The sequence below is a fragment of the Anopheles darlingi genome, chromosome X (assembly GCF_943734745.1).
Source record: "Anopheles darlingi chromosome X, idAnoDarlMG_H_01, whole genome shotgun sequence".
In the NCBI taxonomy this organism is placed as follows: Eukaryota; Metazoa; Arthropoda; class Insecta; order Diptera; family Culicidae; genus Anopheles; species Anopheles darlingi.
In genome coordinates this window covers 4,705,592-4,720,591 of record NC_064873.1, presented here as the reverse complement: position 1 = coordinate 4,720,591, position 15,000 = coordinate 4,705,592, and the positions used below count along the sequence as shown (strand labels likewise).

Below are 15,000 nucleotides of genomic sequence, written 5' to 3'. Positions count from 1 at the left end.
CTCCCGTGCGGTGGCGGACCCGGCGGTGCCCGGTGGCCCCTTTTTACCGGTGTACCGGCGCACACGGCGATTCTGACTCGCAGCCAAGCGCGCAGTCGATCGACGGTGGCCGGTGGCCGGTGGTGGTGGTGGTGGTGGTGGTGGCGGCGGTTTGGGACATTCCGATCAAGTCGTCGCCGTCGTCGTCGGCTGCATCAGGCTGTGTGGAAGGGTGTGAGAGAGAGAGCGGGTGACTAGTTAAAATTAGTCCTTCCTTCCTCTTGCTCTCTCTCCCACACCGATGATACACACACACACACACGGGGTCTCTGTTCTGCTCTGCTCAGCGCACCTGCAGGAGCTCTTCCTACGTGGTTCTGGTGCTGCTGCTGCTGCTGCTGCTGCTACTGTATGTGTGTGAGTACAGGTATAGGTATCTGGTCTCGGGGCAATGGACAGGAATGAGTTCACACAACGCAACACAACCGCGATGGGAACGCTTCCTTGTTGACCGTCCCCGACGGTGGCCAACAAACCATACACATACACACACAAGCCACGGGTGTCCCTCTCCCTATCTACCTTTATCCGTGCCGGGGGTTCGTACGGTTCGTATCCGTATACTTACATCCGTTTGAAAGGTGCAGAACAGATGGCACAGGAACGGGTGCTTGGTGCCGAGGGCCAGCACCTTCCGCTCGATCAGCGTACAGTCGACGTCGTCGTCCTCCAGCACGACATCCTTCTTCAGGCACTTGATCGCGTAGTAGAAGTCCGAATTTTTCAGCTCGGCCAAAAACACCTAATGCGCACATACGATAAAGAAATAACGAAATGAAAAATAGAAAGGGACAGGGAGAGCCCCCCTGGGTTACGCATACCTTGCCAAAGCTGCCCTTGCCCAGCACGGTCAGGAAGTGGAAGTCGTCCACGTTGTACTTCCGGAAGCGCGGTATCACCGTGGCCGGGGCGGTTAGCTTGCCCGTCTTCTGGAACTGGGCGTACGTGTAGGATGTCTCTGCGCAATGGGTGAACAGCCCGTCGGACGTGTGTGTGTATCCAGGTAGCCAGGACCGTGAGGTGATGGTCCAATTTGGTAGAACAAAAACCAAAAAAAAAAAAAGAAAAAGTGTCAATAGGCAATAAGGAGCATACATTTTGGTACCGAACTGCTGCTGCTGCTGTCTTCCGGGCACCGTTCCGGGTCCGGTTGGTAGGCGAGTAGTAGCGACCCCGGGAACCGACGATATGCTATTAATCGTCGTCGACGTCACGGATGGTGACTTACTGGAAATGTTTGGTCACTACTACCAGGCAGCCCTCTGGCAAAGGACCCTCGGAGCCGAGCTACTATACACCTCTGTTGTCCCAAAATCGGTGTCTGTATGTGTGTGTGTGTCTGTATGTATGTGTGTGTATGGGAGGCTCCAAAACCTGTCCATTTCGTCCTCAGTGTTGTCTATTCAGGTCTTTGCACACCCATTTTGTCTGCCCCATCCCACTTCTGCGTTCCCCCTCTCCCCTTTCTGACGATCTGACATGTGCCAGTGTGCCAGTGGTTTTTTGACACACCTACGCACACGCACACCGTACCGCACACACACCGGTAACGCTGTGTACCTATTTTTATTAATAAAAACAGCGAAACCGGTAGCGAGCGGTACCCCCCGTACACACACACACATACACAGACGCGCGCACGCATGCCTTTCTCTGTGTGCGTGTGTGTGTGCGTGCGTGCGCGCGAATGGAGCGCGGTTATGGTGGTCCGGATTACCGCCACCGGGTTACCTATGTCCTCCTCCTCCTTACTGCCACCGGCGATGCCGGCCCGAACCGGACTACCACCACCAGCAGCCGCGGTGCAGTCCAGCAGTGGTGCGGCCGGTGTCTCGATGCGATAGGCCGGATTGGCGCTCGGCGGTGTCTTCAGCGGTGAATCCCGGGCATCGTGTACTCCTGTTGAAAAATTTGGGTAATCGGGTCGAAGGGGGGTGAGGGTGAAGGGTCGTACACCGGTAAGGCAAGGGATCGCCTACGCGTCCACGCGTGACGTTCCGCCAACCAACGAAGCCAGCCAGCCAGCCAGCCATAATGTAGGAGATTGCGGAACCGCAGAGAGAGAGAGAGAGAGAAAGCGACAAGCTGGACCACGTCAAACGCACGAGCAGATGGGCGGGGAGGGTGGAGGGGAAAGGAAGAAACGTGGTTGTTTCGATTGCGACATTGTCAGCCATTAATTAGTGCGCGGTGAGCATTCTTTCACCTGAACCATTTCCGCCTACACACACACACTCACAGATCAGTGTGTTGTAATGCAGCTGCAGCTAGCCGTGTGGCGGCGTGTGGGATGTGTGTTGGTTGGTTGGACATACCAGCAGTACCAGGATCAGAGGGAGAAGAAACGTCACGCGATTGACGTCACGTCTCTCCGCCATCGCCATCGACTCCGAGCACCCGAGCGAAAAGGGAGGACGCGGTGCGAGGTTGACAATAGCCGCGGGACCCACACGGTGTGGCCGGTGTCGCACACGTCAATGGCGCTGGTGTTGCAGGGCGAACGACAACATGTGGCGATATGTGGTTGGAATTGCGTCGTTGGTTCCGTACTTCACGGAGGAGGAGGATGAGAAAGCGAAGGAAGAGGAAGGGAGAGGAGATGTATCGAGGTAGTGAGAGGGTGTGGTAGTGATCTGAAGGGCCAGAAGAGGGGTGCGGATTTTTTTTTTTTGCTGACAGGACTTAGAAGGCATCCAACATTCCAACCGGCAAACCACCCAACCGAGGGATCTACTACTACTACTACTATTACTACGCGAGGACTATAGGGTGCGGATAATGGGGGTGGCTTGCATACGGAACACCGTGTGCCGTGATGATGATGATGATGATACTGCTGCCGTCACATCATCAGCAACGCGACAACGTCCCTTTTCCCTTTCCTACTCTCATCTCGCGTTTACTACTCGTACACTGGGCGTGTGTGTGTGTGTGTGAGTGTGTGTGCTAACAGGTGCACAGCGCGCCCGCGCCTGCACCCTCCCCTTTTCACGCTCTCGCGACGCGACGCGACGCGAGGACGTTTTGCGCAAAACGCAAATAGCTTATCGAAAATAACAACCCCAGCAAGGTGTAAACGTCTGTCTGTGTGTGTGTGTGTGTGTGTGTGCGAAAAAGAGACAGAGTGGGAAGGAGGGGAAAGGCTTATGGGGAGGGGTTTTGCGCTGCGCGCAGAGCGCAAGAAACGCGAGATGATGGGGCCGTAACGCCCAGTAACGCACCGGCGGTGACGCGACGCGACCGGTCGCACCGCAAAGGTCATCGGCAAAGGGTAGGGAGCGGGGTCGTCAAATGAGGTGCGGCATAAAGAAGAAGGAGGTAGAAGGGAGGGGGGGCTTGTTATACCGCGGCTTTCCAAGCGGCTAGCGGAAATACACAACAAAACCAACCAACAGACCAACCAAGTGCCAAGTGGGAGAAACAGCGACACACCGGGGCAGCTGTTTCGCTGACGAGCTGGCTGGCTGGTTCTCGGGCGGAAGCCGTGCGAGGACACGTAGGCGCAACCTTCGCACGATAGGAACGCGTCCGTATGGCCGGCTATCGGCTAAGACCTCGATCGATCCTACCTCGGCGCACCGAGGACAGTGCCTCGACGATCAGCTTCTGATTGACGCCGCACAGGTTGGCCGCCAGCTTCTCGCACTTCTTGTGACAGTTCACGTCACAGTCTGCGCGGCGTGACCGGATTATGATGATCGCGATGATGATAATGATGTTGTTGTTGTTGTTGTTGTTGTTGTTGTTGATGGCCGTGGTCGTGGTCGTGGTGATGATCCATCGGCCGGGAGACAGACGGGAGCGAGCGATCCATTCCGAGGAGCAGCAGCCAGCAGGAGAGCGAAAAAAAAGTACAACAAAAGCGAAACAACGAGGGAACGCTGCGTAACTGAGGGGGGCGGTGAAGGGTACTGGTGGGGAGCTTCTGGGAAATATACACCCGTAACACGGTTAACACATCGGGCGCGGCGCGGCTCCTCGATGCTGCCCGTCGTCTCGTTTGCTGCCGGAATGGCGACGCTCAGTTCCATTTTTTCATTGCTCTCTTCTTTTTCTCTCTTTTTTTCACTCTTTTTTTCTCTCTCTTTTTCATCTTTTTTTCTCTCTCTTTTTTTCTCTTTCTTTTTTTCTATTTCTCTCTCTCTCTCTTTCTCTCTTTCTCCCTCTCTCTCTCTCTCTCTCTCTCTCTCTCTCTCTCTCTCTCTCTCTCTCGTTTCCTTCATTTATGCGTTGTTTCTTTTTTCTTAAGTAAAACACACAAAAACCCCGACCTGCACGAGCGTTACGTTTGCGGTCAAAACAAAAGCAAACCGAACAGCAGTGCGTTGGGTTGAGGTTAAAAGGGAGGAGCAGGGAGAAGGGAAAAGGGAGGAGAGTGGGGGCGAGTGGGGTCCGGGGTCCGGTCACACGAATGGGGGCTAATAATAAATCTCTCAAATTCAAAATAGATAGAGGATTAATTAGTCTCGTTGTGCATGCCATGCCGCGGCAGCGTTGGGAGCATCACGCGGCCATTGCGCGGCTTGACAGGCTGCTGCTACCACCACCACTCACTTGCCCCACTGCTTCTACCCTGTTTCCTGTGTGTGTGCTCTCCCTCTCTCTCTCATACACACACTCTCTCTTTCTGTCCTGTTTTACTCTCGCTTCCCCCGTTTTTTTTCCTTCATTATCTCTCTCTCTCTCTCACACACACAGGCGCGTTTAAAGGCGACTGTGCTGTGGGGGGAGGATAGTATTGACTGGCCGCCAAGTTCGCCAACGCGAAATTTGGTTCCCTGCGCGTTGTTGTGTTTTTTCTTTTTTTTTTTTGGGGCGCATTAACTTAGGTTAACCCATCCATCAACGGCGCAACGGATTGTGGTGCGGATGGAGGCGCCCAGTCGCTTGTTCCAGTATCAACAACAATAGCAAAAGCAACTAACTCTCGACAGGTATCACGTCACTCGCACGCCAGCGATCAGGCATCAGGGTTCGGTTCGATTCGAGTGACAATACAATACAGCAGCGAGAGTTTCCCCCCTTCGCAGTTCCCCCGCAACCTGTCTGTCGTCCTAACGATGATGCAGTCGCTAACCAGACACCGGCTACGGTACGGCCCCCCTCCCCCCCGCCACCCCACGGCAAGTGATGAGTGATGTACCAATATATAGGTAGCGGGAATAAATGCTGTTAAAAATATCCCGAAACCCAAGGGGACGGTAATTAGATGCAGGAGGAAAAGAAGCGAGAGAAGAAGAGGAGGGGGTGGGGGAGGGAGTGAGAGGAGTCCCAGTAGGTACCATCGCGCTTCTACGCTGGTCGTTTGGTAGCTTCTGGTGTAAGCCAACCCATCCAGTACCATCAGAGTACAAGTACAAGGAGTACAAGGGTGCAAAAAGGGTGCATGAGGGTGCAAAAGCAAAAGGTGAGGTTAGGACTCCTGCTCGCCGCTGCCGGAACAGTCCGTTTGTCCGTTTTGTTTGGGTGTTGCGGTGCCGTACACAAGCACAACATATATTGTTGAACTCCTCCCCCATCCCCCATCCCCTTTACCACTCGTATAGCTTGCGCTGCGCAACGTTTGTTTTGGTTTCGTCCGCGGCTTGGAGGCGTTAAGACGAACGATGGTGTAGTCAGGGCAAGGGTTGTAGCTTTGGGGTGGGCCAAAATATTATTATTTTAATTACGCTACACGCCTCGCGCGCACACCCCCGTGACGTGTTCTCGTGTGTTCGTGTGTGTGTGTGTGTGTCTAGTGCCAGAGTAGTAGCCAGATCCTGTTGCTTATGGATTGGACTCTCTGAGGAGGGGCGGGGGGGGGGGGGGGGGTTTGAGGCGCAGCCAATAGCAGGCTGCTCTCCGGCGGCGACGGAAGGCCTTTTTTGAGTTGCCGCAGCCGCAGCCGCCGCCGGACGACGCACGAGATGACATTGAACTTGACATTAGCAGCAGCAGCAGCGGCAGCATCGCGCCCAGCGCACAGCTTAAGTGGTCAGCTTAACCTCCTCTCCCAGCACCCCTCCCCCCCCCCTCTTCGCACGCCTTTTTCACAGTACAATCACGGGGATTGCTACCACCCCACCCTCTCCCTTCACCCCCTAGTGGGAGGTGGTCAGCTCTAGGTGATGACCGTGCATCGATCGATGAACCCCACACCCCACACCCCAAGAAAGACTGCACGACGCATTACTCTGTGTGTGTGTTATGCGTTCGTCCACCATTCCCTCCCTCCCAACCCCTCGTCAGCACCCCCCTTTCGAGTGCGCATCGATGCGCGGCGCGGCGGAGTATTTATAGGCCGGTGAAATCAGCTGCTCGTCACGACCGCCCCAACGCCCGAACGGCAGTCGAACTGAGTAGTCCGAGTCCACCCCCTCCCCCCTCTTAACCCCTCCTCCCCCTCTCCGCCAGCCAGCACCACGAGCGAGCGCGAAAGCGACGGAGAAGCTATTTTCGATTTTCGATGTTCGATTTCCGTTTCCGCGTGACACTCTCCGCGTTCTCTTCTCCCTGCGCTCTCTGCACTCACTCCCCCCCCTCCCTCCCTCGGGGCAGGGTGCGGGGGGTAGCAGAGCAGAGCAGAGAGTGGGCTGTGCATTGCCGACACCTAGGGCAACCTCGGCTGGGTCACTAACACCCGAACACCGGTGACAGGAGATGGACACAGTACAAGTAGCACGCGCAGCCACAAGATGGCGGCCAGAGAGAGAGAGAGAGCGAGGGTGTGTGTGCCTGAGGAGGTTATGGTCAACGGCGAGCCCCCTCTCCCCTATCTCTCAATTTGTGAACAGCTTCCGATTCTGTGTATCACCTCGTCATATGTGTGTATGTGTGTGTGTTGGGTCCCGGAACGGCTTTTAACTTTTTAACGGTGTGTGTGTGTGTGAGAGTGAGAGACTTACCGAGCGCCTTCTTGGGGCTGATCGGTGCGGTACCGCCACCGTAGAAACCGGAATCGTGGCTGCTGGTGCTGGTGCTGCGCACCTCGTGCCCCACCCCGATCGAGCGGCCCCGCTCATCCTCGCCTTCAACGTCGCCGCCGCCGCCACCGATCAGATCGGACAGCCCCAGCTGGCTACCGTTTCGGGCGCTGCTGCTGTTGTTGTTCTCGTCCAGCACCGAGGAGCCACTCTTTCGCGAGGTTACCGGCCCCGCACTGCGGCTGCTGCTACTACAGCGCGGTTCCGCGTGCAGCGGTATCACCATCGGCGTATCGTAGATATCCCCGAACGGATCGGTCACGGAGCTGGCCCGCTTCTGCTGCTGCTGCTGCTGTTGCTTTCCCTTGTTGCCCTTATGCCGTGCGCCCTTGCGGCCACCGCCCGTACTCGAGTTGACGCTGCTGTCGGTGTTGATGTCCGAGGTTGCACCACCGCCCTCCACCGTCGAGGTCGCCTCCGAGGACGTTTGATCGTTGGAGGTGGAATTGGTGGTGGTCGAGGTCGTGGTCGTGCTCGTACTGTCGGTACGGCTGCTACGGTCGCTACCACTGCTTCCGCTACTGCTGCTCGTCAGGTCCGCCTTCCGGTTGTGCCGGTGCCCGTGGCGCTTCACCTTCCAGAGGGGCCGGGGCCGGGCGACCAGTACGATCGGGCATTTCTCCTCCTTCGAGTAGCACTTGCGCATCTGGTCAAAGTTCAGCTTGACCCGCTTGGTCGGATCGAACGGTTTCTTCTTTTCCGGCTTATCGTTCGCCATCGCCTCGTCGTCGTCGTCTAGCTCCGAGTCCGACGACCAGTCGTCCTCAACACCGGAGAAGGAGGTTTCCGATTCACTCGCGTCCGCTTCGTCCTCACTGCGCGTCGCACCACACCGGTACTTTTGATCGATTTGCGACGCTTGCTTGCAACGCTGTTGTACACTGCCACTGACTGCCTGTTGCTGCTGCTGCTGCTGATAAGGCTGGTTGTTCCGGTGCTTACTATTATCACCGAGTAGTAGTAGCTGCGATGTGTTACCCTCGCCAGCAGTCGTCGATGATAGGTCGCTCAGGTTGTCTAGCGTGCCGAATTTATTCTTTGTCAGCTTACCGGTATAGGGCAGGATCGGGCGCCCGGCCGTGGTCATCGGTTTCTGTTGCTGTAACGTCACCGATGGTTGCCCGATCGCGACCGGAAGCACGCCGCTAGCAGCACCCCCGTCCGGCACGACGATCGCCGATTGACACTTTTGGCATTCCTTCACCTCCACCTCGAGGCTTTTCGCGCCCATGTTCAGCGTTATCCGATTCAGCTTCGTCTTCATGCGCTCTAGTGTCTGCTGCTGTTGTTGCTGCTGCTGCTGCTGCTGCTGCTGCACCTCCTCGTCCTTGGTGGTGTTGGCCGTTGGCGGTTGCTTAGCTTTGGTGACCGGGGCGGCCTGCTGCTCGGTTTCGGCCGCTTTCACCGGTACCGGTACGGGAGGTGGTGCAGCCGTTTTCGTTTTCACCACTTTCACCACCTTCTTCACCACCTTCTTGGTGGTCATCGGCTCCTCGATCGTGGTGCTGCTAGTCATCGTGCTCGTGGTAGTGGTGGTGGTGGTGGTCGTCGTCGTGGTCGTGGTGGTCATTGTCGTCATCATCGTGCTGGTAATCGCTATCGCCGGCACCGTTACCGGGGTTGGCTGAGCCGCCCGGCTTTGTTTACATTGCTCTTCGGTTCGCTTCCTCTGCTCGACGGCGGCCGCGATGTTCGGGGCGACCGCCTTGATCAGCTCCTTCGGTGACAGCTTCTTCGTGTCGAGTGGTGGCGCGTGCCCCAATGCGTGGCCGCCGGTCGATGCACCGAGGGTGCACGCACTTCCGCTGACCGGAAGCACGGCTGCAACGCGTGGTGCTGTTGTTGTTGCTGCTGCTACAGCTGCTACAGCTGCTGTTGCTGTTGCTGCTCTCGACACACCGGGGTCACCGACACCGACACCGAGTTTGGCCGCCTGCTTTAACCCCTTGGTCGGTGCTGACGGCGTCGGTGGTGAAGGCTGTTCCGCCGTCGTCGTCGCCGTCGCAGCCGCTTCCTGTGGTTCCTTAGCCTTCGACGGCGCAGGGTTAGTATCCGGACGCTTGCCTGGATTCACCACCGCAGACACTGCCTTGTTGTTGCTGTTGTTGTTGTCGACCATCGTCGGTGCCGCTGGTGTCGGTTTCGGCGGTTGCGCTGAGCCGTTGTTGACCGTTGTTTTGTTGACGTTGCCGTTGTTGACAGCCGCCACCTTTGGTGTGGTTTGGGGTGCCTGCAACGGCACTACCTTCGCGATGACGTCACCAGCGCCACCCCGGCCGCCATCTGCCCTCTGTTCTGCGACCGTTTCGGTTCGCTGTCCATTCACCACCACCGGTTTGCGTTCCACTACCGGTACTACAGCAGCAGCAGCAGCAGCAGCAGCAGCAGCAGCAGTAGTGGTGGTGGTGGTAGTAGTAGTCGGAGTACTAGTAGCCGTCGGTGTGACCGATGGTGTGGCCGGTGGAAACGCTTCACGGAACTGCTTCTGCTGTACGGTCGGTGAGGCGGCGGCCGATGATGATGAGCCGCCGGTGCCGTCGCCGCCGTCCTCCTCTTCCTCAATGAACCGTGGCGGCTGTGGCGGCTGCTGCAGTTGGTGTTGCTTCCGCCGGGCGAACGAGACGGTCTCGCGCGTCCCGATCGCACTCCAGAAGTCGACCTCATCCACCTTCGTTGGTTGGCTTTGCTTCAGCTCGGGGGGCGGCGGCGGTTTCTTGCGCACCTGCTTCAGTACCTGCCCGACACCGGCCGGTGCTGGCTTCGGAGCAACCCTCGGTGGTACGGTGACCGTCGGATCCTCCACCTTCGGTGCGGCTGGTGGCGATTTTGGTGGAGCGACCTTCTTGGCGGTCGGTGCCGGTGCTTCCTTCTTGACTCCTTCGGTAGGTTCGGGTGCGCCTGAGATACTACTACTACTATTACTACTACTACTACTACTAGCTACCTTTGATTCCACCCCTGTAGTGCCACCCTTGCTAACGACAGCCGCAGGTAAGGGTAGTGACACGTCATTCTGCTTGGAATCTGGAAACCCAGGAGTGACTGCCGGCTGCTTTGTGTCCGTAGGCTTGGCCGGTTCAGCTTTCCTCACCGCGGCTGGCACCGTTGCAGCTACTGCTACTACTTCCTTCCCTTCCTTCGGTGGTTCCGTCATCGGCAGCTTCTTCCCCTCATCGAGCTCCTTGGAACCACGCTCCTCGACACTGTTGCCCGCCTTGGGCTGTTCTGCTATGCCCGAGGCAGACTGTTTGGAGTCGCCTGTTGGCGGTTCATGCCCCTGCCCCTTCGGAGCGGTGCTGACCGCTGATACCACCTCCTCCAGCTGCTGCTCCAGCTTCTCGACCGTTTTCTTGCGAACATACGTCTTGATGCCCAGTGTCTTTGGTGCCGGTGCCGGTTGGTCCGTCGGTACCGTTGGCCTCTGGTGTTCTTCCTTCGTCTCCTTGGGTTGGGACGCATCGGCGAATCCGTTCCGCAGCAGTACCGCCTGCTTCGGTTCGGAGCCGCCGGTAAGGTCGGCCAGGTGGATCCGCTGAGCCGCCGGTACCGTGCCAGTGGTGGCCACGGATTTGCTCAGCACCCGTGCCGTCGTCTTGTTCGGTGTGATGCTGCTGCCCGCTTGCTGCTCCTTGGGCGGCTCGTTAGCCGCCGGCGGTGACTGCTGCCCGGCCGTTTGTGGTTTCTTCTTCTTCTTGGGCAGCTTGAACAGTGTGCACTCCTCGATCGACTCCACCTCAGCCACTAGCCTCGGTGGTGGTGGTGGTGCAGAATTCTGCACCACCACTACATCCCCATCCCCAGGCACCCCTGTGTCCTGCTGCTCCCCGTCCAACCTCGGCAGGACCTTCGTCTTGGTGCGTTTTACCTTCTTCTGTTTACGCTTCTCCGGAAACTCGACCCCGGAATCGTCCTGGCCCTGCTGTTCGAGGGCCTCCTTTAGCCGCTCCTCCAGTGTCTCGGGTGTAACCGGCACCATGGTGCCGGTGCTGGCTCCACCACCACCACCGGCAGCATTGGCGGCCACCTGCTTCAGCTCCGCCTGGAACTGCAGCAGCTCGTCCTCGATCAGCTGGCTAGCGCGGCGCCGCAGCTCCCCCGCATTCAGATCGTCGTCCAGCTTGTCCGAGCTGATGTCGGCGCAGATCTCGTGGAAGCTCGGTATCTTGGCGGCGCTCTTGCGCCGTACCGTGCCGCGCCGCCTCAGGACGGGCGAACGCAGGCTGAGACCGGTGGCGTCGAGTGGCGTCGACGCCGACGCCGACGCTGCCGCTGACGCCGCCGCCGCCTCCCGGATCAGGTGCTTCTCGAGCAGCAGCTCACCGGGCGATTTCGTTGGTTCGGTGCGGCGCGGCCGGAACGCGAGCTCCTCGCGGAAGTTGTCGCGCCACGAGCTACCGCTCGTACCCCGTGAGCCCGTGAGCGATGGTTCGAGCAGCAGCATCTGCTCATCGTACGCACCGGTCGAGCCGGCGGTGGCCGACGCTAGGCGGTCCGGTGAGTTACGCTCGGAACGCTCCGTACTTCCGCGACTGCCGCGCGATCGGCTCCGGGCACGGATCGTATTGAGCCGCACGACGGCCCGGTTTCGGTTGATGGTGGAGCGAGCCCTTCGCTGCTCGCTGCGCTCACTGAGCTCTTGATCGCGCGTGGTGGTCGTGGTGGATGCCGGCGGTCCGAGCCGGGCGGGTTCCGCACCGTCCGTCGGTGCCGCCGGTGCCGGCGGCACGGCGCTGGAGTTGATTGCTGGTGCCGGGTGTAGGTGGTTGAGGTGCGCGACGCTGGTGGACGGTGGACTGCCGGTACCGTACGGTACGTGCGGCACATCCACCAGCGATTTGCGCGAAGTGTGCGTAAGGAGCGGCGTCGAACGCGACGCATACTTCGACGCCGACACATCGATGTCGGCCGTGTTGATGGTGCGCCGTGGTTTCTGGTAGGTTGGTGAGGCATGCCCATGGTGGCCACCGGCACCGGCACCACCACCCCCGTGTCCGTGGCCATGGCTGGTGGTGTGCAGGAACTTGGGCGAACTGACGCGCCCGAGCGCCGCTATCCGGGTGCTCGTTAGCGGCGTTTCGGTGATCGGCGTCAGCTTCGGTACGTAGCCGCGGGTGAAGGTGGGTGCGCCGCTCCCCGTACCGCCCCGTACCCCGGACAGGGCACCGGTCAGTGCGTTCGGGTAGGCGCGCGACACCCCGACGTACGTTGGCGGGCTGTAGGTGGCCGATCCGACCGAGATTGGGGTCGGGATGATTGGCGTGTTGCCCACGAAGTTGTGGTACAGCTCGGAGTACAGCGGCATCCCTGCGGTTCTTGCTCTTCCTCCTACGCCCCTACTACGTAATCCAGCGCCCGACGATCACCACACGCACACTGACACTTACACAAGCTTACACAATTTTCTTGCTCTCTCTCTCTCTTTCTCTCTCTCTTTTAAACACTGTTTAGTCTCGAAGGAAGGCGTTTAGGATAATATGGAACCCCTGGCACACACACACGCACGCACACACTCTACGCTTATAATGCGACACACACACTCATACTATTGTGAGAATGGGACCCGGGACGCGAGTCGTGGTGTTGATCCTGGCTGCGAAATGCAGGACACGCACACACACACACACACACACACACACACACACACACACACACACACATTCACATTGGCAGATAGTCTCCCTGGGTGGCTCCCTCCGGTCTGCCAATGCAAGGCAGAGGAGGAAAGTTCCTGGTATCCGCGTATCCTTCGCCCAACCACGGCCACCCAACGGACCGAACACACACACGCACACGCACACGCACACACACACACACACGTAGCGCTTTGGTGCGGGTGTGTAACCGTCCCGATCGGCGGACACTCGCGTACTGAGCGTTCCGATCCGGTCGCGCAACGGGAACAGGTAGGCCCAAGGACCGACCAGCCAAGACAAACTCGCTCTCTCGACCCCCACCGTACACACACACACACACACACACACAGGCGCGCGCAGAGCAAAGATCAAACAGGCGGATGAAAACGACGGCGAAAAACGAAAAATTTAAACCCCACTCCCCGCCTCCTCTGCGTGCGACTCCGTTAGTCTGGCACCCCCTCCCCACAACACTAGGGAATGGAGCAGACACAGAGAGAGAGGGAGAGAGAGAGAATGCGATGGCGACCAACCAAGCGAGTGAGTGATCGCGATCACCATCCACAACGGAACGGATCGCAGTTATCGAGAGAGAGAGAGAGAGATAGAGAGCTAGACTGAGAGTATGCAGTCGAGAGAGAGCAGGGGTAGGGGCAGGTGCCGCACACAGGGGGGGTTGTGGGCAAATCGACATAAATTTTCGGTTGAAAAAGCCAGAAACCAGCGTGATCGCGGTCGCGATCGCGTCTGGCTTAGTGGTTCTCGGTTCGGTGCCCCTTCCGCGCCTGTCGCTCTCTCTCTCTCTCTCGCTACTGCTGCTTCTTCTTCTTCTTCTTCGTCACCCCGTGTAGCACACACACACTGGCGGGGCGATTGCGCATTTTCGGGTCGGCCGCCATGTAAATAGTGCCAGGCGGCCCAAAATAGCAGCCTCAACCGACCGATCGAGCGGGAAGAGGGGGGAGCGCGATGGAACACGACGTTGTGGAGGTTGTGTTCGCACTCCCTGTTGGCCCCGGTGGTCCCAGCCAGCCAGCCAGCCAGCCAGCCAGCAGGCAGCCAGCTATGTCACGCACGTCGTCGGAGGGGGTCTTCTCCGCAAAACCGCAAAACAGCTGACGAGGCTGGGTGGCAGGCGCGTCGTGGGACCCTCGTTGAGCGGTGAGTCATCGCTGATCGCTGAAAGAAGCGAGGGGGGATGGGGGATGGGGGATGATTGTCTAACCAGTTACCCCCTCCCCCTCCTCGACCCTGGGTCGAGAATTAGTGGAGTGATTACGACGGTCGCGGTCTGGACTCTCGTCCCTCTGCGCCTTTCCCCCTCCCCCTCCCCCTCCCTCTCATCCACATCGTCTCCCGCAACGAATCGCGTCGCGCAGCGCAGTGGAAGCAATGGGGACGGAGGGGGCCGCACGAAAATAGATATCCCGCGTCCGGGGCCACGGGGCCAGTAAACCCCCTCTTCCACCCTCCTCCCCTCTGCCTTCCCCCATCACCCCCCCCCCCCCCCCCCCCCCGAGCGTAATAATCCACGAAAGAAATGTGACCTTTCCTCGTGCCCAACAATCGCGAGGCGAGGATCACGAGCACAGGCCGCCGACCTTCGCGATCGTCGACAAGGGAGGAAGGGAGGGGAGAGGATCAAAGGCTTCAGACAAGCAGCTGTTGCTGTTGCTCGTGCACTAGCGCGGGGCATACCTTAAACAAGGAAGTGTGATTTACCGCCATGTCTTGATGGCAGTGTGACACACACACACACACACTCACACACCGAGGAGTGGGGGGGGGGGGCTTACTCGTGAACCAACCGGTCCAGCTTCACCGGAAGTGCAGGAGTCCATCAATTATGTCAAGCAGACGATTGATATTGAGATATCCCTTTCCCCATATCCGCTTGTGTGTGTGTGTGCTAAACACACATAACAGGTATCCAGTTTCCATCATCCGGCCCGGCGTATGTGTGTAAAATCCCGTTCTGCGCAGGAGCGCTTAAGCTGTTCGCTGCATTGTCAGTTCACCTTCCACCACCACCACCACCACCACCAGTTGGCCCCGCGTGAGTGGAGAGTGAGCGGACTTGATGATATGTGGTCAGTATCTTGGACAGGTTGAGAGGAAAACCACGAAGAAAATGAACTTCGGATTCTAAGGTAACGATTTGATTGTGTTATGAACTCAGAGTAGTAGATAAACAAATAGAGAGACACGATGAGAGAGCAAACCAGATAGAGAGAGAGAGAGAGAGAGAGAGCGAGAGAGAGAGAGAGAGAGAAAGAAGAGCAAAGTGCTCTTCACTTTCTTTTTCCTTTTTTTTTTGTATGTTTGAGGTGTCACTCGGTTGACAGACTACTACCCCGGACAGGACA

The 15,000-nt window shown here is 58.2% G+C and overlaps 3 protein-coding genes across 3 annotated transcripts in view; all 3 read right to left on the bottom strand.

Annotated features, from left to right (window-relative positions):
• LOC125952201 (serine-rich adhesin for platelets-like) overlaps positions 1 to 9,305 on the bottom strand; it is a 13,391-nt gene extending 4,086 nt beyond the window's left edge. Inside the window, exons 1-3 of the mRNA XM_049681540.1 lie at positions 6,924 to 9,305; positions 861 to 997; positions 608 to 781 (exon numbers count right to left, since the gene is read on the bottom strand). Coding sequence (XP_049537497.1) covers positions 608 to 781; positions 861 to 997; positions 6,924 to 9,120 — 2,508 coding nt within the window. The 5' untranslated portion in view covers positions 9,121 to 9,305. The remainder of the gene's footprint in view (positions 1 to 607; positions 782 to 860; positions 998 to 6,923) is intronic.
• A 167-nt stretch (positions 9,306 to 9,472) lies between these two features.
• Positions 9,473 to 12,823, bottom strand: LOC125956503 (nucleolar protein dao-5-like). Its single transcript, XM_049688481.1, has 2 exons — positions 9,546 to 12,823; positions 9,473 to 9,489 (listed from the first exon to the last, which is right to left on the bottom strand). The coding sequence occupies exons 1-2, from the start codon at positions 12,301 to 12,303 to the stop codon at positions 9,473 to 9,475; spliced, it is 2,775 nt and encodes a 924-aa protein (XP_049544438.1). The 5' UTR covers positions 12,304 to 12,823.
• A 1,461-nt stretch (positions 12,824 to 14,284) lies between these two features.
• Positions 14,285 to 15,000, bottom strand: part of LOC125956435 (putative protein kinase C delta type homolog) — a 3,175-nt gene continuing 2,459 nt past the window's right edge. The window contains exon 6 of the mRNA XM_049688350.1: positions 14,285 to 14,316. Within this exon, the coding sequence (XP_049544307.1) occupies positions 14,285 to 14,316 (32 nt within the window). The remainder of the gene's footprint in view (positions 14,317 to 15,000) is intronic.